General features: G+C 40.2%; 1 protein-coding gene across 4 annotated transcripts in view; it reads right to left on the bottom strand.

Moving 5' to 3' along the window:
* The window catches only part of MTA1 (metastasis associated 1), a 79,191-nt gene that overhangs the window by 42,920 nt on the left and 12,758 nt on the right, over positions 1–23,513 (bottom strand). For all 4 annotated transcript variants that reach the window (XM_039555702.1, XM_019291682.3, XM_010409314.4 and 1 more), the window contains exons 2-8: positions 20,627–20,694; positions 18,125–18,218; positions 10,534–10,660; positions 10,302–10,365; positions 4,915–5,032; positions 3,212–3,314; positions 1,097–1,196 (exon numbers count right to left, since the gene is read on the bottom strand). In XM_039555702.1, the coding sequence (XP_039411636.1) occupies positions 1,097–1,196; positions 3,212–3,314; positions 4,915–5,032; positions 10,302–10,365; positions 10,534–10,660; positions 18,125–18,218; positions 20,627–20,694 (674 nt within the window). The remainder of the gene's footprint in view (positions 1–1,096; positions 1,197–3,211; positions 3,315–4,914; positions 5,033–10,301; positions 10,366–10,533; positions 10,661–18,124; positions 18,219–20,626; positions 20,695–23,513) is intronic.

Below are 23,513 nucleotides of genomic sequence, written 5' to 3' on the forward strand. Positions count from 1 at the left end.
ACAAGGGCATTTCCTCACAGACATAGCCATGCACTGTGCCAAATAATCCACAAAAATTTCATATATGAAAAACAAGAGCAGCAACACATGTATACATCCCCCCCAAAGGGCAGAAACCTCAAAAAAAGATTCAAGTTAAGTCACACATCACAGCTGAGTAGGAAAAAGAATGACTCTCAGGGGCAATTACTCCTCAGAAAGCCGAGCCATGGCTGTCTGCAACTTGTGATTTACAAGGGCTGAGAACGCACTGCAAGGAAGAAATTGCTGTTAGTAAATGAAAGCTTGGCTTTATTTCCCCATTTCTGCAGTTTTAATCAGGATGTTATTTGTCTTTCATCATACCAGTTCTGTGCACGAGAATAATTAACCTACACTGTTCTACACTAGAATTTGTTCTACAGATAATGTAAATATTTGTTTACATTATTCCAGTTACAAGGTGAGGCTTTGATAACAGTTCTCTGAAGACTTCATAAATCTTATTCAAATTTTCATTAAACTTTCTGTAGCATAAAAGTTCAAGTTTTTTCCCTTTCCTCAATCTACTCAGCAACATTTATGATTATAAAAACTTAACAATATCACTACTCCTCAGGTACTCTAAACTGGAGCTCATCAAAGAGAACAACATCAACTGACATTTCTTATCTGACCACAAGCTTTTCCCCCAGACATCCTTGGTCAATCTCACCAAAGGATGCCAGTGAGTCTGGTGTTGGGGAAGTGATGAGGAATGGCTTTCTGGCACTGTAACATTACAGACAGGCAGACAATAACTTGCATTCTTCTCAAGAGAGCTACTGAGCCCATGCAAGGGATGGGCTGTCAAGCACGTCATCAGAATATTTTAATAAAACTAAGCAAAAAAACCAAAAAATCATCTCATAGTATTATCCATGATGGATCGTAAGAGGCACAAGGCCAGAAAAAGTTCCTTCATCTGTAACTAAAGGATTCCTTTCCAAAGACAGGGTCTGCTTCACAGCAAGCCACAATTACAATCCATCTGCCCCTCTCTCTTTGCCAACTGTTAATGCTGAGGTGAATATTTTGCATCTCTCACAAACTTAAGGTCCTCTAAAAAAAATCTTACCAGTGTGATGTCCCTGGAGGCTGCTGCAGCACTCATGTGCAAACTTGGCTGTCTGACAGAACTACTGCAATCCAGGGCTCGGGCAAACGTACCAACAGACCTGAAAGAAATTAAACACAGCATTAACTTCGCATGCAAACCCAGCATAAATATAAACACCCAGCCAACACTTTCTGAGATGAGCAGACTCCATTTCCCAGTTACAAGATTACATGATTTGGCGTTCATTCTGAGCCAGAGACCGCTCTCTCCAAATGTGGTTTGTTATTATGAACACTTTACTTAGTTCATATGACTGAAGAGGCTTGGAATGGGAGAGGAAACAGAGAAAGACTCAAGGGTCACCAACGCGGAGTTCTGAGCTAGTCTCTTATCCCTTATCTCCCAAGAGATTTGAGCTGCAACAGGAACAGAGCACAAGCAAGCTTTATGAATGACAATAGTCTGCTCCACAGTGGCAAGAGCGGTGCTGCACTGTCCACAGGTACAGACACAGATGCCAAGACAAGACACAAAAAATGCACCAATGCAAGCATTTTTCTAAAAGTTTCAGAAAAATCAAAACCAATATTTTAGAACTTAACATTGTATAATATATATCATAAAGCCTGCATAACAGCAATTTTCAAATACTTCACAACTCATCATTTCTGCATCTGAGACCACAATCCCCAAGCTCTTCATCTTATTCCTAAAGAAATGAGTTGGAGAAACCTGTAACAAACATTGGTTCTCGAAATTCCTACTCCCCTGCCTGCTTGCTACACCACATGGGTGAAATATTTGTGCTCCTGCAGAGTGAACTGGAGCTGAACTCCTCTGAGCAACTACAACAAAAACAGGTGGGTTGGGTTTTGCCCCCTCCACTTGGATCACTTCCCCAAACTAGTTGAGAGCACTGAAGAACACACTAGTGCCAAGCAGTGCAGGAGTAGGAAAGGTAAATGTTTAAGCAGTAGTTGCCATCAAACATCTAGTTTTGGCCAAAATCCAAATCTGCCTCCCCCGTCCAAGTGTCTGTGGCGATTCACACTTCGCCCTCTTCCCAGCCGCCCAGACACTATCCCCATCCCTGCCTCACAACTCCCCCGTGCCCAGCTTTAGCTGAACTGATACTTCTGTGTGTGTGTGTGTGTGTGTGTGAACTAATTATAAACTGTAATGCTTTGCTGATTCTGAACAGAAGCAATTCTTGTACTCATCTTTGCAGTGATTCTCGTTATAGCCGCACCTTGCGGCGGCTGGATCGGCAAACCCAGTGGGCAGCACTGAACTGCCAGAAAGAACCACTAAAACCAACTCTGCCACCAGAAGCCTACACAAGGTGGAAACTCCCATCACAAAGCAACTCCATAGTCACTACAAACCAACCCACATGAAAAACCAAGGGGGGGGAAGGGAAAAGAAAAAAAACGGCAGACAGAATCAGAGTTCATCCATAAAGGTACCACCTAAAACACACAGAATTTGGAGAGTTACCCGTTTATTTTTCCCCCAAATTATTCAGTCACCAATTGCTATGAGAGCCTAAAATTCAATACAAGCTTCTGTTTACATAAATGCATATCAATGAATTAGTTCGAGAACCTTTTAAAAAGAGAAATTTGATCACCAAAGATTGCTTTGGGCTTAAATAAAAACATCATCAGTACAGATTTGCAGGGGTTTATTTTATTGTGCTTACCTTTTGGAATCTAGGTATTAGAAAGCATCCTCACTCCATCATCACAAGCATTTACCAGAATTTTTAGCAAACCATTAAATATCACTGGTCTTGAAAAAGGCAGTTAACGAACAGAGCTAAGAACTGCCAAGAATTTAATTCAGTAAGTCTTCTGCATGCTGACCAAAGTATTTGAAAAACCCCACCAATTACAGGATCACTTTTACATGCAACTTGCTTTGCTTTTATGAAACTAAGTTGTAAATCTGAGAAGCTGTTCCTAAAGTCATGCTATTCCCAGGAAGGCATGTAAAATATCCCTCATTTCAAAATGGAGCAAGTGAATCAAGCAACCAAAACCAGCATTCATGTTAATAAAACAAAAAGAATGTAAAGTGCTTGGAAGAGTTACTAACATTTACTTCTTCAAAGGAGAGGTAAAATACTCTTACCGTGCTACCACCAGGAACTGGTCTATCTGCTTGTCTACTAGTGGGTTAAAGGCTTCCCAAACTTTTGTTTCAAGTTTTGACTGATCTCTTCCATCATCCTCACCTGGTTGAAAAACAAATCAGAAATATTTAGTATGGCTCTTTTAAAATAAAAGTACTTTCTAGATACTTTTTTTATCTCACAATAATGTCACTGTTAGCCCATCTCAGTTACTCTGCCTGACAGGCCACTGTGAAAATTTCACTCACTTATTTGTATGTGACAATTTTAACTTGACAGACACAGCGACACGGCTCATCCGAAATGGGCAATCAGATTTTCACAAACTGGTGTCAAAGGATATGTCATGGGAAACAGAGTACATCTTTCTCCAAACTAGACAGTTTCTTTTCAGTTTCTTTCCCCAGCCCGTCTGTCTTCCTCCTTTATCTTGTGGCAGTTCCAGGAAAACCGACACACTCCGAGCTGCTCTGAGCAGGCAAAGAGTAGCTGGTTCAACCCATGTCAGCTGCTTTCTAGGGGGAAATCATGGCATCAGACACTCTTTATTTTCCTGAGTCTAGACAAATCAGAATACCCTGGTAAAATACAGGAGCTAGTGAGACTGTCTTCTTCTTTCTGCTTCCTTTAAAACATCTGGCAATTATCCTTCTCTGAAGCCCCATGTTGGCCCACTGAGGGAACAGGATGCCTTTCAGATTAGTTCATCCTCGCTTAGGAGACTTGCCCAGCTGTTGAATAAATACCAGTTTCATAGACAAATTAAACGAGAGTCCTGACCCATTTTTCTGCCTGTTTTAACATGAGACTAACAGTGTCAGCAGAGCTTCTAAGCAAAGAGAGAAGCAACTCATTGCTTCCACACCATGGCCCATCCAGATTGGATACGGTCTTTCCAACACAGGTCACAACCCTCTCCCTCTTAGGAGAATTTATGGATAGACCTTTCCCTCTGCATTACACAATGCTCAGGAAAGAACAATTAGATGCCAACACTCCCCATCCCTCCCAGTTTTTCCACCCACTTTTGGATCTGTAAGGTAGTGCAGATACAAATCTAAAGTTACTAACTATCTGATAAATATTACTGGTTCCTGCTATTTCTCCCTCGTTCTCAGGCCAGTGTCCTCATGGTCTCACTGCTTCATGACACTGTGGGGAGAGGCTGAAGTCTCAACACACACTCCAGGCCAGCAAATTCTTCCTCCTGCCTATTCTGCAGGTGAGAAGTCTAGGCTGGCAGCCAACACTGGGATGGGGAGAGGGCTCCAGGGAAAAGGTACCCGGGAATAATGGGCAAATTGATGAGGGAAGACTGCATTTAATTGGCAGTAATTTGGGAGGGGCTCTTATAGGGAAGTGAGGCTTGATTAAAAACACAAAAGGCTTCACAGATGTGATGGAAATTTTTATTTCCCATGGAAATTCTGAAATCTCATAATAAAAAGAGTGCAAGCTCTGAGAGAGCCCATTAATTCAATTTATTTCAACAACTTTTATGATTTGGATGAATGCCCATTTAAAGACCCGTTTGCAAGAGAACTAATTGCCTTCAGTGGGCAACAGCCTCAACAAATCCAACCATCATTGTACACATGGCATGGCAGTGGAAACCACCTCCCACACCTAGGCAGGCCTCACACAGAGAAGTGGCCACATTCAACGTGAACTTTTGACAATTTAAATAGATGACAGAAATTACCCTCTTTTAGTAAGTCTGTTATATCTGCCTGGTATCTGTTTCCAACTCGAATCTCTCCTTTATCAGCGAGCAGGGTCTTTTGTTGAGGATCATACACTAGTGAATAAAAGAAGAAATCCTAAAAATAAAACAAGCAAAAAGGTAAACAGTGTTATTAGCTTTTACTTTCAGCGTTGCAACCATGCTACCAAGTTTCTACAGTTTAAGTGAGGTTTTATTACCTACATATATATTTTAAAATTGGGTGAACAAAAAATTAATGAACCATCAGTTTTAAGGCCCCATTTAAGTGCTGCCACTTTCTTCCACATTCCAAGTGTTAGCTCTCAACAGCAACCTCTCTCTTAACATATAGCATCTCAAACTGAAGTAAACAAAGCTCCTCTCACACAGTCAAGGCTCAGAAGGGCCAGGAGACAATTTTTAGTCACATCAGCTGCTTCAGAACACGAAATTGCCATATCCCATACAATTGCCATAGTCCAAATCAGCAGGATTAGACGCCAGTGGCCTATCCACACAGAAATACCAATACAAATTGAAGCATAACTTCAGAGTGTTACAGCCAGATCAGTGCAACCCCACAGAGACATGAAGCCCCAGATAAGCCCTGTGGCCTCTGCTGAGCTTGCTCCAGTCTGTCAATGTCTCTCTCATGCTGGAAGGCCCAAAGCTGGACACAAACCTGCACAAGTGGTCTCACAAGTGATGAAGTGCAGGGATGAATCCCTTCCCTCCATCTGCTGGCTACACTCCTGGTAAACAGACCAGGATGTACTCAGCCTTCCTTGTCACAGGGATGCACTGCTGACCAACTTCTTGCCTGCCACCATCTAAGCTTAAACCACCATGTTTCTTTCTGCTTGTTATTAGGAGAGGGGCAGCAGATTTTGCAGCAGCAGTAATTATCTGCAGGTGGCAATCCATTAATTTGTTGCTTTTGTTCAAGTAGATGAGGAAAAGGCTAAAATAGCTGCTTGGCTTCCGCTACCTGGGTGTGTAAAATTAAAGCAAGAAGGCATTCCAGAATGAGAATGTTCTGCCAGGGCAGAGAAAGAAAACAGCCAAAATTTTAACTACTTAAAACTGCACAGTTTAAGTAATTAAACTTTTCTGCATGGGTAAGTACTTAGCTATAGCTGTTGAGTGACACACTAGAGGCTAGGTATGTTCCATCAAAGTATAGCGTGCAGTACTGGGCAGGATTAGAGCTCTGGTAGAACATGGAATAACAGACCTTTTGTAACCTCTGTCCACAGCAACATGGTCACCAGGAAAGAGAATTGTGTCTGAACAGAAACAGGATGTGCAGTGTGCCATTTTCCACATCTCAGGTTTCTGGCTCATTTTTCCTTTCCCCTTATTTCTGCAGCACTAGCAGGCACCCTGTTCAAATACATCTCATTTCATGCTCACCTCATTTTTCCCTTTCCCTATATTTGTATGTGTCAACAGCATGCAACAAAAATTAGGACAAAACCAGCATGAGTTTCAAGCCCTGTTCAGCTTTATGAAGAGGTGGCAAAGGAAAAGAGAGTCTCCCAATCTGTCATACAAAGCCCCAGAAAAAGAAGAATTGCTATGAGTTTCCACAGTAACATGGCAAAAATTCTGGAAGAGAACTGAACTTCAACTGGAAGGGTTGTCTGTAGTTGGGTTTGGGGTCAGACAATTTGATTGCATCCTAAGCAAACGATACTTCTGAAAAAATTCCTACTCCCACAGGCACCAGGGTCAAGTTACATCAACCTACGGGCAGAAGGCAGCTTCAGAGTAGATGAACACTCATTTATATTACATGTATGTAAAGAAATCTGGGTCTCCTGCTCCCTGACACACTCAAAGCTCAAGATATTGCAATATTTTGAGAATGTATCATTGTGGAAATAAAATGTAGGAAAAGCTTTTGTCTCACAGGCTTCCACGTTATAAATACAGTGTTTAATTTGTTCCAGCTCCAGAATACCTGACTGCAGGACAAAGTATATGCAGTGCAACATTAATGCTTTTCAGGCACGTTGCCCAGCAAAAATGCAACGCTGTAGTGTAACAACACAGTAGGCCCCAAAGAAGAACAATTCCACAGGCAATTTCTTTAGTCCTTCTTGGCCAGGGAAAGTCATACATTGTGGAGAGGGTTTCTCATCTAAGTGTTAGATGCTCTATTGCTTTTCTTTTATTGGTTATCACTATAAATTTTCTCTACAAAATCTCTGTTAGTCTCAGGTCATCCATTTATGTCTTGTCCAGTTTTGTCTCAAATCAATCAGATTGAACAAAAGAATGAAAAGCCTCTCGTCTCTTCTCCCCACCCAGAGCCTCCTCAAGAGAGGAAAGATGGAAGTCTGCGGGCCCAAGTGTGAATACGACGGAGACTGCAACTCCTAGAGGTAATTCAATACCACTACCATCTTCCCTCATAGATGAGATTCATTCTTGCAGACTGAGTAGGACTGCTGAAAACACTAATAAATGTCAGCTTAATGCCAATGCAAACTAAGAAACAAACCAGATCCTTGTGTACTCTAAAGCATGTGTGAACTCCTGACCACCACAATGTGATGAGAACAATTTTTCACAAGGGTCTCACAAGAGTGATGCTCACAACAAAACAACACTGCTCTTCAAAATCCTCCACGCTCATCTGTGCTGTCAAAACTGTGTATGCTGGGTTTGCAGCAGTCAAGAAAGAGAAGGGTTTTTTCTCTGTTCATTTCAGACCCCAGAAAACACCCAACGTGCTCAGAAAAAATGAACATGACCTGCCAAGAGTTAAAATCGAATCATGACTTTCTGCTTCTCTCAACTGTTAGACAGACACATATGCTCAGAGCTTCCCTATCCAAGCCCCTAAGTTACCTATAGCTATAGCCAAGAACCAAAGTCACCAAGAAAATGGAAAAAGAAAACAGGCTCAGAGTAAAAGTACACTACAGAAATAATGGTTACTTCATTGCAGCCTGCAATCTTACTTTCTTGTATTTGATATATTTTAACTAGAGAACATTTTATTTTTAGGGCGGTACCAAAAGGAACAGATATGCCAGACATCTGCTCAGCAGGCAAATTCACACATGCCTCTGGATATATCCAGGAAGAGCAGTAAAATAGAAGGTACATATATAATAGTTTCCTGCAGAACAGGGAAATCTAGTGCTTTTGCCATAATTGGCTATGCCCTTCTCTTGATCTCCACGGGAATTAAGTGTCTATAGAAAACTCAGGTTTTCCAGTAGCTTTTTTTTCTCTCTTTCCTCCTATTCCTCACTCCTGCTACAAAAACCCAATTTTACCAGGCACAGTAAAAAAGTCAGTGCTGGTCCCCTTCAGCCTGCTTTCCAAATGCAACAAGGCAATCTTCCTGAGGAAGATGACAGAGAGAGCGTGGAGGAGGAGAACAGAGATAACAAAAATGTAATTTTGCTATGCTTACTATCTCCCTAAAAATTTCTGTCTGGATGTTTAACCTGCTTCAAGGCAGACAGCCTTGGGCTGAAAGCCTACTTTTACTGGTCATAACATTTAGAAAATCAAATACCAGATTCCCTAGAACTGCTTAGGCTTTATTCACAGAAGCCACGTAAGAAAAAAAAGAAACAACCCTGAAACAATCTGAAAGCAAAGGATGGATTAAGAACAGGAGGCATGGGGAAAGAAGAAACAGTTCAAAACAATACCATCCAGTGTTAGGAACCCATTGGGCAACAACTATCTCCTTTTCTTAATCTCTTTACCCTCCACCCAAGCACATTTGTATTCCTGAGCTTTTAATTTCTTTACCATCTGTCCAAGTTAGTTTGCACCACAGCAAAATGCCACACTAAGTGACAGGACACATTCAGGGAACTCCCTCATTCTGTGAAACCTCTTAAGTGCCTGCTCAGTTTTAAAAATAACCCTCATCACTCATCTTGCATTTTGAAAGTTCAAAAGGATGGAAAAAAAATTTCTCTGTTCGTGCCTACATCTGCAACTGAGCATTGCAGGTTCAGAGGAAGGCATGTCCCTTCGGTCTCAGCACACCTACCTGTAACACCAGTGATAATGAAAACATGTTGGGAGCAACTGAGGACAAATACTGCTTAAGAGCTGGGTACTAGAAAATCTGAAATAATTTCAGTTTGATTAACTTTTGCTTTCAAACTGGCATATCCTGGGCAGCTAACTGGTTACAAGCACTGCTGAATGCCACGTCCCTTGTTTGATGCTCTGCCATTTGGCAGCCTTCAGCAGACCCGACATTTTTTGGTTTCACATTCCAAAGAGAAACTCAACTATTTAATCCCTGTGCTTTGTTTAAAACTCTCTTAAACTAAAGTATCAGATTAAAACTAATCTTATGCTTAAATAAATACTGAAGAAAGCTACAAAAGCATTTAAAAAGAAAGCCCAGCTATGAGAAAGACTACAGTATGCTTCTTGCAAAAAATGGCCTGTTTTCGCCTTTCTTAAGGGCCAGTAATGGCAATCACCCTACTGTTTTTAATTACAGATTTCCTCTCTTGTATAACATTTTAATGTTTTCAAATGCAAATTGTTTGCTTGCGGATGTGTTCAAATAATAATATCCTCAAATTCTTTGCTAATCTCCACAGTAAATCTCTCACAGATTGTCAGATTCCAAGATTGCCTAACCCAGCCAGCAGCCAGAGGTCTAGCCACAATTAAAGGTATACAAATACAACTTTAAAAAAATACAATAGTAATTTTTTTAAATCACAAAATATCTAAAAAAGTAAAACTCAGTATTTATTTTCTGAATGGTGATTAATCATGCAAGACAATTCAGTTTCAAGTGCTTGGTTTGAGATACCTTTAAAGAGACAGACTGGGTAAATTTCTGTCAGATGTCACCTGACAAGCAGATTTTCAAGGATTTAAGTGTCTGTGGTGGCATATGAAGGACTCCAGATAAGTACTTTGAACAGTGAACTCAAAGAACAGGCAACTAAGCGCCTCAAAAATCTGAGGCAAGATCAAGCTTAAAGCATATTAGCATAAATCTGTGTGATTTCAGAATAAAGCAAATACAGAGAACCACAGCTTGCTGGCTTGCTCCCTCCGCTGCAGTTACTGCATCTCCCAGGGCATCAGCCTCCAGGTTTGAACTCTCAGCCCTGCCACACTGATGAGCAAGTTGGGTTCTCTTTACAGAAGGAGAGGCAGCTCGGTGCCACATAGGGATGTAAACACAAGATCTGGCCCCTAGGTCCACAGAGTCTTATGCACAATGAAAATTGTACAGAGCCTAAAGCTCCCCACTGTCGATGTCCAGTACATGTAGAAATGAAAAAACTACCCTCTTAGAAAACTTGCAAAAAGGGACCAAACCTAAATTGCGCTAGAATAAACTGTTCAAGCTTTACAATGCACAAAATGGTTCCTACCTCCCGTTCCAGATACGATTTAAGGGATTCTGTCTCATTTAACAGAGTAACGCTGCATTTGCCTCTAAAAAAAGAGAAACATGTCTTATGAAAAAAACATCTTAAATGCTCGTGTGATTCACAAGATGGTATTACTGAAGTTGTACACAGAACTTGATCTTATATTGAAGAGTACTTGAAAAATAACAATGCTATGTGATTTTTGAATAAAATGGAAGAGGACAGTCATTACCTAATGTGTGTGGCTGGCAGAGATTCCAGCTGTCGTGAGAGAAACAACTCACGATGTCGTAGCTGATGCTTCTGTTTCTCTGGTAAATCAACCATTTCTGGATTTTCCATCTCCTCTTCCATTTCCCCTAGTCATAAAGAGACAAAATTGATCACGAACAGGTAAAGTATTGACTTTGAGCAAGTCAGAATGACTTGCTCCAAAACCTTTGCTAAATAATAAACATTAATCAGATCAAATGTAACATTTCAGCCAATTGAACAATTACATAATTAGTACAGATCCTTGAAATTATGCCTGTGAAGAACTGTATTTATTCACCACCACAATCAAATCATCCCAGGCACACACAGGTCACACCAAGCTGAAAGTCACACAAATCTGCCACCAGTACAGAAGTTCTGGAGAGAGGGAGCTGCTTTTGGAGACCATCAGTGCAAGAGATTCATCAGGTAGAGCTGACATACGATGAGTGAGGTAGCCAAAGTAAAGTCTTTCCTCTTTGCCAGGCATCAGTTATCGTCTTAAACCCTGCTCCTCTTTCAGGATGTCATACTTCGACAAGCCCATCCCAGCTTCAACAGCTTCTGCAGAGGATGCCCACTGGAAAGGGCAGTTTATTTAATTAGTGTTATTTTGTACTCTCCTCACCCCAACCACAGCCAGTAGATCCCAGCCACGAGATTAACTGGAATGTAACCAAGTGCCTGAGGCCACTCTGCCATCTGCCCTACCCTACCCACACCACACACGTCCAGCTGCAACACTCCTGCATTTCAGCAGTCAGGATCCCCAGCTCTGCCTTGGAGCTATCCAATCTCCGTGCAGCCAGTTCTCAAACATACACCGAAGTAAACACATGAAATCACACCCACGCTGATACACAACTGATCCCAAACATCTCCAAGCATCTTTCTTTTAAGAAATAAATTGTGTTTTGTGTTCGTCAACAAGTATCCTGCCAGTTATGCCAGTTAAAGCTGTAAAAGGCAAAATTCTCAACGAAAAAAACTCCAAAGATCCTCCATGATGAATGACTGAGAAAGAAGAGATCAGACTTTTCCTTCTCTAAGAAATTAGTGCAGTTACTTGTACTTTGCAAAACCACAGAAAGTTTCCCAGACTGTAGTAGAATGAGCTGTAAAGTCTCATGCATGAATTGTAAAACTCTAATTTTACAGCATTATTATTCTCAAAGAGCAGACTTATGCCTGCAGCTTCAACAGTTGTTGCCAAAAAACATTTCTAGTGAGAAACACATACAGGCAGAGTTATGATTTATATACCCTTAAGATTAGTTAACTAAAATCCCCAGTTTTCCCCAAAACCAAAGCAAACAGAAAGGAGTGATCTCCATTTTATGAAACACTAAAATTGCGTTTAGTTTTAAATAGGCCACCATTATGCCAAAGGCGGTGACAAAAAATTATGTACCCTTCAGATTCCCCACAATTTATCACTGTTTTACTGCCCTGAAAAAAAGACCTGCAGTTTATTTGCCCGTCAGGTAGGCTGCTCCAACAAGGAAGGGAAAAAAGAGCAGCATAATTAAACCAGACTGCAACATACAATAGCTGCTACACCACATGAACTGTTAACTGTACAGCAGCATGCACTTAGATTTTAATATTTTCCTGGGAACCAGAACACCAAATTTACATTTGTTGCACAGTTTCATGGGTCTGCAATTTATTTACTGAAGTGGATTCTGTTTTAGTTGAAAATTAATATTGTGACTGCTATCCTACACTGTAAATATACCAGCAGCAATCCACAAACAAGTCAGCAAGTTCCAAGCTCATTTGCATGAAAATTCAAGGATGCACAAATGAAAAGGGAATTCATGCCTGCACTTACAGCAGCTTTTGGAGATGACAACAGTGCACTGTGTAATGCAGGGAAAATACTACACGGAGAAACATAAAATACTTAGTATCTTCAGTATATTTGATAGCCTACAGCTTTTAGAAATTACATTTTTCTAAAAAGTATGTCAACCCCTTTGTGACAATCAAATCTACAGACAAAATGAAACCACCCAGCACAACCAAACTAATCCCAGGGACTGCATCTCTTCAGGTAGGCTCGCCTTCCAAGTAGTATTTTATTTAGGTGTCTAGCTTTTGTAATAAAATACAGAAGGTGGAGAGCACACATTTTCTTATGGCAGCTCTGCTATGAACAGCCTTTCAAAACCAAAAAGCACAATAACATTTCTTCTTAAAAACAGACAGACATTTCTACACGTAACAAACAACACCCCCACACACAGCAGTAAAACTGTCATAGCACCCCCAGACAGAGGTAGGAACATTCCAAGAAATAACAAGCAAACAAATCTATATAAGCATTGTTCCTCCTTTTTCACAGCCATGACTTAGCACTGAAAACAACAGACGTGACAAATGCATTTGGAACCAAGGGAAGGAGAGAAGAGTGGACTGGACCCAGGACAGGAACCTCTCTCCCTCACTGTGGCCAAAGCAGGCAAAAGCTGCTTGGACAAAAACTAACCAGTAGCACCTCAAACCCCACTAAGACCTCACCACCTCACACAGACAGCACAGGCTAAAGTCAGACTGTGAACCGCAACAGGGGCTGTCCCAGCCCCAGCCCAAGTCTGTCTGACATATCTGCATTTCACCTTCCTACAGCTCACCCACTCACACTCTAACTGAAGCAGACTCCACCCTCAAGAATGGTGGTCGTAGTCTTAAAAAAATAGAAACATATATTTATAAAATATCCAAGAAATCTTTTTCAGAAAGATTTGCCTGCATTTTTTACAGTACTGTGGAATAAGTGGTATGGGAATACAGGAGGTGCAGTACATTGGGACTTCAGTGCTCTCATAAAGCCTTATTTCAAAATTAATCTCTCTGCTTGATAGATGTGCTTGTGCAGATTTGAAACTAAACATTTAATCTTAATACAAACAGTAATATATCAGCTATGCAGCAGTAGCCAGTGGAATGCTGTAAGAAGCATATTAGATTAAGTATTATTTGATATTTAATGGCAGAATCATTAATAGCACATTAACAAAGCCTGAAGATGACTTATGCTGGGAACAAGAGATAGGCAGATTAGGCACAAACAGCAAGACTTGTGTGAAAGCTAACATATATGGGGAAAATAATTAGAAAGAGTAAACTTTGAGTTGGCAGAAGAAACCCAAGAGGCAGTAATTGTAATTTAAAATGACTGGGTGTGTGAGATGTGAAATTAAACATCAATATTTGCTAGACACTAGAAAGAATAGCAATTTGCTATAGATCAGATTGGGCTCTCCAGAGCATCAAAAGCAGAAAGCACCAGCCCTTTCTCTGCATTATGGGTGTCATACAAGTAGCGACATGACAGAATTCAGAAATGCACAAAGGTAAACAAGACACAGAAATTAGGTTTAGAGAGCACCCAAGGTTTACCAGCTTGGGAAACAGTCTGCAGTAACAGAAGAACTAGTTAGCATGGTTACAACTAACAAAATACTGTAAATAATAAAGAAGAAGAGTGGGGCCAAATCATTGGGAAACACAGGAAAAACAGTGCTAGTGACCTGCACAAAAGCTCCTTCAGAAGCAAAGGAAGCTGCAACTCTGGCTGCTTTAACAGCTTAACTAAGGACCCTGGAGGAAAATTCTAGAAATGCTGCATTTGAACAAATTAAAATACAACACCAGGTTCCTTCTTCCAGGTTCAGTTTCAAATGGTTTGTATGAAGCTGTAGCCTTACTCATTTTTTCTCTATCAAAAACCAGATATTGACTTGTAGCTGTAGAAAATATGGAGAAAGTTTAAACAGATAGGAATCCTTTTACCTTGACACTTCAGAAGGAGTTTACTACATTATCAAGACATCCCACTAGGATCCCTGCCACAAATTTCTGGTGGTCATCTTTTGCAGCCATGGCCACTATTACAGGTAGCAAGCAGACACTATTCTGGACACTTCTATCTTCCCTCACTGCACCACTCTCAAAGAGAAAAAACCACAGTTCCTGCCTCTCAGCAACAACTGAGCCAAGGTGTCATTAGTGGATATATGAATTGGACTCCTCTTAAATCTGCATGAGGGGTACTGGGAGAAAATAGAGAAGGGGAATAAAATGGAAGAAATAAAAAGAGCTAATTTGTGGCGCTATTGTCAAACTTCATTTAGATTGGTGTTATTTAAAATGTAAAAAAATTCTCAATAAATTCCCTACCTGTTTAGGCACACAGGTATCATGCAACCATTTATTTTCAGAAGCTTTGGCACTTCCAGAAACAAGCTGCCACGTGTGCCTGGCACCCAGAGGGCACCTGCTGAAAACCAACCATAAAACTGCCAATCCAGCCAGCACTAACTGGTCAGTTCTCCAACCAGTACCAACTCACTGATGAAAACATTTAATTATTAAAAACTGTGTAAGACATTTTATGAAGAAAATACATAGTGACAGCATCCAACAATAGGTTGAAGAGTCAAGTATCTTTCCCATTTCTCTTCCATCGAGTCCTGTCTGCAATCTTGTTTTCAAAGTCTCTGAGCAAGAACTTAAAATAGTGTCTTACTGGTGAAGCAAGTTCATTTCGGAAACAGTTGGAAAAATTCCCTGGAATAATTTGTGAGGTGATTAAAGAGGCTTATGAATAAAAAGCACTAACAATGTATGGAAGACATCATAAGGCTGAAAGATTTATAGGACAGCCTAGACAAGCTTTACATCATATGACAAAAATACTGAGATCACAGATCAAATCCAAGAAACAGGTTACATACATCAGGTACTAATTTATAGTCACCAAGTACAGAATAAGGTGCTTCCAACACATTTCTCTGTATACAGACTTATGAGAAAAGACAACATTTCAGACTTGCCTGTTTCAGATAACTGATGGATCATCCAAGCTAAAGTGGCTTTTTTTTTTTAACTTCAAAACATTAATTTCACAATTACATCTTTTTCCTTCCTTTATTGGAAGAGTAAAAAAAAAATAAAATATCCATACAAATTTTCCATTCATGTCCTGGCTGTATCTCCCCATTACTTAGCTCTCTCACTGCACTGATCTCAACAGTGGGTCTGAAATAAAGGCATCTTAAACAGAAGACTGTGTGAATCCAGAAATGTCTGCAGTCAGAAAGCTCCATTAATCAGCTGAACAAAGGCAGTTAAAAGATCAGTGATGCAGATACGTACATCTACTGCAAATGCATCAAAATGAGGCAACAGGAGACTTTATGGAAATGAACTCAAAGTCAGTGACAGTGTGGAATATCTGAACTAGAATCTTAACATCTACAGAATTTGATTTTGTTATATCATGCAGGGTGTTGATTTTTTTTTTTCAGAGTAAAGAAAAAATGGCTGTCCAAAAAGCTTAATTTTTCTCTCTTCTCCCTTCTTATGAGGAACGGAAACCACAGAGCAGCACACCCATCTAAATAAATGGAAGTCATTCAGTAGCAATTTTATTCTGCACCAGAAAGAAACATAGTGGAGAAAAATGCTAGTTACTAATGAAATTTACCTTAAGAGGCAGACTCAGTTGTCTCTGGTAGCTCTATTAATAGGGTTGTGCTATACAAGAATTTTCCCATCTTTCAAACAACACATATGAACAATGAATTATTTGTTTGCATTAAAAAAAACCACTTAGATTTCTTATCACAAAGAGAAATCAGCATTTGCAGGTTCAAAGAGCATTTACGTGGGTTCAAATATTTTTCATTTTCAGTCTCAGATGTGTGTTTCTGTGAACCCTTCCTACCTGCTTCCTTTACTAAACCTAGTGAAGTGAAACACAGATGAAGGAATCAATAGTCACGTTGCTTATGGTGAAGCTCCTATTAAGCTTCAGGATTCTCAGATAAAATGAATACTGCTGCACTGAAGAGATCTCAGAAAAGCTTTGCCTGCCACCACAATTCTGTAACACAGCCAACTCTCCTCTCAATGCCACATGACCTCTTTTTTCAAGGTATGGTTGCAATGGAGGATTATTTGGATAGACTCCAATCTACACCAGAAAATACTCAAATTTATCAATAAGGGACTAGTTTTGCTGCATCCTTCCCCCAGTGGCATTAGGGCAGTGAGAACACAGCAAGCCATTGTATTCATTGCTAAAACGCAGTATCCGATTTAATCAATCCCCAGATCACTCTATTGATACACACACCAAGAAGCACATTAAAAGACAGTGATGCTTGCCAGCTAAATCATAGTTCTGACATGCCCATATCTGATTGCTTCTCTCTCATTTATGGATGTGCCCTGAATTACAAGGATTCATGAGGCTGTCCATGCTTTTTGTTACATTTTAAGCAATCTGAACAGCTACATCTCACACACTCCATTGTTTACAACAGAAAAACAGTTTAGTTACTCCACCTGCTTAGTTTTTTTTCCTCCCTTTCAATGTGTCTGTTTTGATAACTGTTCTGTTAGTACTGTGTCCATCACCTTGCAAGGATGGGACAAGAGGGATGTTGAACTGGCAGAAGAAGGTGTAATAAACCTAAATCTAATCCTCACTGGCAATTGGAATGGAGTCAAACAGGCTGAAAACACCTCAGATAAAGTGCCCAATGCCATGTAATAGGTTGCTCTACTTTAATACTGTTGTTGTAATTGAAATGAAATGGTAACACCAAATTTTTGTTTGCAAATAAGCTTCCACCTCTACTCAGCCAGGTGTCTCAGATGCCTCTGATTGCCCTGGGAGAGGAGCACATGCCAACACAAGCTGACATATTCTGTAAAATAATAGTCATAATGAAGAAAAAAAATCAAGGAATCAGTTATACAATGCATACACACAAGGGAGACTGATGTAAGGTAGCATGAGCAACCTGCTGCATTTTATGATAGTTTAGGTTTATGCTTTTATTTAATCAGAACATAACTACAATACTCAGAAAAAGTTCTAATTTTCAAGTCTCCCCTCAGCATACACATTTCTTTTCCCAACAAAAGGGATTTAAGTGTTTAAAATAGTGATAGGAGATTCTCAAACTCTCTGTTTTCAAAGTGTATTTATTGAGCATGTTCAGACAAAAGCTGTGTCACTACAAGAAATATTATTAATATTGAAATTTAAAGAGAAATCCTGTTAGTCAGGTTTCAAGCCGGCCATGTTTCAAGTTGCTTTCCCATAATCAGTTTATTTGATTCACTCAAATAATGTTTGAGGGGTTTTTTTAATATACAAACCAAATAATTAATGAGAAGTAATATTAGACAGGGAGAATACTTTCTCTCACCCCAAAAATTAAAAAATACATTTCTGTGGAGCAAATAAGATGTCTTTACTCAGCCCTAACTGAAAACTTCTATCTTGTCCCCACCATAATCAAACCATACACAAACAAGGTATTAAAAGCGTTAGGGAAAGGGGAAAATTAAAAAAAAATAAAATAAAAAAGAGGGTCAGGTAGAAAGACAGAGAAAAGTCAGCCAAACAAGTAATGCAAATTGCTAAAGATGACTACAGAAAAGACCACATTTAAGAATAGCAATACTGATAGTTGAAATATCAAAGTCATACCCAAGTCTGACAATTTTGTGCAGAAGCAATTTCATTTGAACACAAAGCAGCTTACTTGCATGTTTATCTGCCAATACAATGAGTGTGCTTGAGATGTCTCTTCTCCTGTAGAAACACACCACCTTCGCTTCCACATTTCCATTGGCAGTCTGAAACAGGGAACAAAAGGAAAAACCGACCACTAATCAAGAGCAGAACTGTACACTCTGAACTAGGAACTTCATCAATTATTTGGAATTTTGCACAAGAGCTACACAGAGTCTACTTTTAGCACCTCCAGCTGCACCCATTATCTAACACACAAACTCCAGCACGATCCATTCCAGGGCAGGGAAATTCCAGGTAGTTTGGCCTGCCCTCCTAATTGTACCTGAGGAACCACCTTTTCAAGTTACAGATGTTTCAAGAGTGAGAACAACACACTTACCTGCAATTACAACATATTAACAAGCCACTTTGCTACTTTTGAGGTGATTACTACATTAAGTAGAATTCAAATGAATCTTTAAAAACCCAATTAAAAAACTGTGGAAAATAACAACAGAATTCAGATCTAGGCTGTTCTTCAAACTCTGCAGGGCAGTAGGAAGGCAAGAAAGAACCCAGCCATTATTACTTTTGCAAAAGACATTACTTAAGATTCTCTTTCTCTGACAGCACTGGTAAGGTGAATAATGACCAACACACAAAAAAAAAATCATTACAGAAGAACCAAAGAAGCTGCACCAGGCAATAAAATCTATATCAGTGACAACATACAAAAAAAAAAAATCAGAATTTTTGAAAGACTATTTACTTAACACTCTTAAAACGAGATAGGTGATCAATTTTAAGATGGCACCTGTCAAACGGTGCAACTGGCTTTTTAGAAAGGGGGAATATATGGGGGAAATAAACCTACTGGTTTGTAACAGCCCCAGCCAGTTTACTATCTCTAAAATAAATTAAATAATGCAAAAGCAACTCAAGAGTTGCATCCTACTACTGAAGACTCTTTGAAAACCACAATGAAGGCACAGTTCCAGAAAATAGAAGATACTAATTCCCTGCTAGGAAGTCTCCAAAAAAGAGTAGTGAAGCAGCAATATGTCCACAAGAAAACAGAATAAAAATTTATGTACATGCTCGTTTCTAAGATGTGAATGAAGGGAAAGTTTCAACTTTTGTAATACCAGTTTTCCTACACAAATTTTTTTAAAAAAACAGACACCACATACATGCACAAATACTTCCCTTACAGACCAGAAGTTTCTCCTACGGTCTCAGAATTTCTACCCTTTTCTGCTAAATAATTCAGAACTTTTAAATTTTGAGGAACTAAAATACAAAGGCAGGAACCATCTTGTTCAAACACAGACAGCTTCCACGTAAATTGATCTGATTTATTATATTGCCCAAATTTCATTTACACTCAGTTAAAAAGGAAATAAAAGATCTAGGATTCATTTCAATCAGAAAGACACATTTTTGAAGTGTAGGTCAGAGAAATCACAGCTCAAGCAAGAGTTGCACCAAGACGGGAGGTCCAGGCTGAAAATTCATCTTTTTTTAAGGGTGAGGAGAAGAATGAAAAGGAAGAATAAGAGAGAAAACAACACTTTGCAGGAAAGTGATCAACAAATCTGCACTCTGTAATGGGTGGAATACAGACAGTATTCCTCATGGATACAGATCCACCGGGAACATTTTAAGAACTCACTCATGTTTCTTTAAGGCAAAAGAGAGGAGGTATTTCTGTAAAAGACCTCCACTAAAAACAAGGGGTTACAAGGATGTCCTAGCATTCAGATTCTTTATGAGTCAAGAAATTGATACATTTTCTCTTCCAAACAACTGTTTGAGAACTACATGCTTTTCCATCACTGGTGGATGAAGAAAAATACTTGATATTAGTCAGTTAATGTACATCCAAATCCAAACCAGCAATGTTACATTCCTTCTGTATGGGCTGCAATAACGTTGGTATTAAACCTGACAACGTGGCGTGTTTAGGATACAGCTAATGGCTTCAGAATGGTCTTCCCCCCTCAATTAGGTCAAATTTCAGCGCTGAGCACTTCAGCTGGCTTTCCACACAGAAGCCATCATGCTTCCCTTCTCGATCCATCGAAAGGGAATTTGGCAGATGAAAGAGTACACTGGCCCAAAGGACAACCAGCAAAGACAAAGTCTGAGCAAGCAGATCATAGCTGTAAACCTTTCTCCTGAACAAGAGTCTCCCCCAAGAAAGATCAAATTAAAGCTCTCCATCCACTAGGCAAACTCTTATATTTTCTTCATATCCTGTGACCCTGGCACGGAATTGAAGAACTGCAGAAACCTCCTGCCCTAAAGGTGGGCATAATCACCTTGAGAATGACATGCCATTGATACTCAGTCCTTTCATACCAAAGGAGAAGAAAAGGTCTTAAAGCATTCCAGAAAATTATCAGAGAACAAATGTATTTTTAAGCTTCTAATTACCAGAGAACTGCTAAAGAATTGTTTTGATTTTAATCGAATCAAGCAGATCATAAATCCAATTAACTTCAAAGACTTGATGGAAAAAAATGTTTACCTTATTGAGTTCTTCTATTCTTCGTATCAAATAGGGGTTACTTGAAGAATTTTCGAAGTAGACATAATCTGACAAAAAGAAAAAAGACTCTTTAAAATATGAACTGCTAAAAATCGAATCAAAACCTTTATCAGCCTGGAAAGCAAAGCACGTGATCTTCCTTTTCTCTCTGATCAGATTATTTCCACTTAGACCACACTGTTGTCTTTACTTGCTTCCTCTTCTTATCAAAATCCAGCCACTTCTCACCAGCAATATGTGATCTCTCTCTTCCCCCCTCCAGTTTACAAGTATGGCTCATTTAGTTTAGAATACAAATAGTTTCCTTCTCTCATCTTTTTCTCTACTTCCTGATCTTTTACGGTTATGCGATCCTAGAATGCCCTCAACAAAATTCCATATAGCTGTCCAAACTGGTCAGTAATACTTGTATTTTCAAGCAGGATAAACATCTAAAGTTAAATGAAAAAAATTAGTTCTTTACCAAAGGTAGTGCCTTCAAAAAAAATTACAGAAACACGCATGAGTGCCATATAAATTATTTAGTATTACGGAACTCCAAGCTTAAGCAGTCCTTAAGAAAACAGATGCTCAGGAGCTCGGAATGGACTGGTCTTTATCTCCCAATACTCCAATAGCCAAACCCTAACCCTGAACTGAGGCAAAGAGGGGGCTGAATCCACCTCCCCGCTGACAAGGTGCTGACCTTGCATACAGATCTGACAATTATTCCTTCCAGGCCTAACTAAGACGATTTCCCTCCAGATCTCCCAGCTCATTTGTGTTTGGAGCAAAACACCCGTAGCCCCCGGGCACGCCTCAGGTGATCTTTCGCAATGCCTACATTAGCGTGATGCTCCGGGATGAATGGTGTTCAGTGGTGCTTGCCCTCTGTAAATAGGGACAACTACTGAGGCTGTTACCCTCAACCTCCCTGAAATCCTTGTTAAAAGGGCCGTGGAAAGCACAGATACTGTTCCCTCCTTCCCAGCCCAGAGGAAGGAAGACATCCCCCAAAGGTCTCTGCTCCTGAAAAACTGCACCAGGAGAGTTGAGGAGTCCCCTTTTATCTCCAGGGTGACCAGAGAGACACCAGAGCATTTACCCATCACAGCCCTTCCGCTTGCCCGTGTAACACGACCCGAGCTCCAGATGCACTTTTTCAGACTGCTGCTTACAGCCCCTGTTATCCATAGGTCTCCCCAGATTTACAGACAGACCTACTTGCTGCATGGGACACAAGAGCACAGCAGTGACCACCGGGCAAAGGACCCCAAGGAAACTGCTGCTTGCACTACCTGCAAGCAACCAAAGTGCCCTCTTACCCCTTCAACACGGCTGGGCTGCCTTAGGAGAGATTCACTAACCAGGAATCCCAGGGGTTACAATCCCAAGAGCAACAATTCTTAACAAATCTATTTTCCAAGCTTTTGTCTTTTCAAAAAGTGTGTTGTCAAGACACCTTGATAGCGAAGTCCCAACCTGGTCTTGGTTGAAGTGACAAGCAAAGAGTTTTAATGCCTACACTCGCACAAGTCTGGGGTATTCAAACAGAGTGTAACCAGGGCTAAGGAGCACTGAAATAGCACACCCAGTTTTTGATATTTTCGTGCATTCTGCACTCCAGACATCTCAGACTGACCATCAGCCATCTCCACACACACTAACATGCATCTGAGTGACTCCAAAACTTTCTTCCTGACTGCAAGGGTCAGTTTCTCTTAAATACCACATCCCTGCAGGCTTTAAACTGGTGAGAGATCTCAAGTGAGGAATACATTTTGGACATCTGGTTTGTAGAAAACTTTGTGGGTTGGTAACAGAAATGGTTAAAACACCCAAGTAAGTAAAGATCCTAATTTTCCATTCCCAAACACCAGCTCTGTGCAGCGCATCAAACAGGAAACAACAGGCTCAACATTACTATGACCAACTCTACCAGAAGTCACAAAACCAAACAGATATTTGGCAGCTTCAGCAATAACAACTGCTGACTGAAATAACAATGGTGGGCATTAAGCAATTTACTGATCAGCAGAGTAAAGAGAAATTATTTCTCCCACAGCAGAACCACCCATGCCCTACAAGGGCACTGCAGTGGAGGATGTTGAAGCTTTGAGGTGCCTCCAAAGTCACTGGCCACTGCTCACTGGAAGGCTCCAACATGTGAAGAAAGGACGAGTTCTTTCCCTCCACCCCTCCAATAATCCAGCTACTCCTCACTTCAGGTATTTTGACTGAGGTAGATGCAAAAAATATTACTTTTGCAAACACTGTGCCTGAAAATTAAAAATTAAAACCAAAGGAAACGTCTATCTATGTCTTGAAAATATAACCTTGTCTTTAATCCCATGGGTTTCAGGTGGCTGTTACAAACGTTCATAGTTCACATAATTTCTAATCAGCTTCTTTGTGTGCATGTACATGCATATATTCTCAGAGACACATTTTATACCTCAAGTGAACATTAACTTGATTTTTCACATAACTACAGTTTATTGATTGTAAAATCCGGCATGGATTTGAAGAAAGCTTATCACAGATGAATGGTTTACCAAAGAATAGCTCACAGTGGTATCCAACAGTACAGAATAATAAAGCCCCCAACATTGTCTCGGTCAGCAGCAGGAGCATCCCCAGACCAGCACTGTGCGACCAACAACTGCAAACCAAGCTCACAGGAACCACCACATTCTGCACACTGCTGGCAGAAAGGCAGAACCAAATATCAGGATGCTTCAAGAGCTGACATATGACAGTGCAGAGGTGCATTCTCAGGCCAGTGCTTGGTGACTTCAGCATGTCTAATCCCCGGCCCAGTACATCTCATCCATGTTTTGGACTAATTCCACAACTATGTTAAACATTTCACCAGTAGCTATGCAAC

The sequence above is a fragment of the Corvus cornix genome, chromosome 8 (assembly GCF_000738735.6).
Source record: "Corvus cornix cornix isolate S_Up_H32 chromosome 8, ASM73873v5, whole genome shotgun sequence".
NCBI lineage: Eukaryota > Metazoa > Chordata > Aves > Passeriformes > Corvidae > Corvus > Corvus cornix.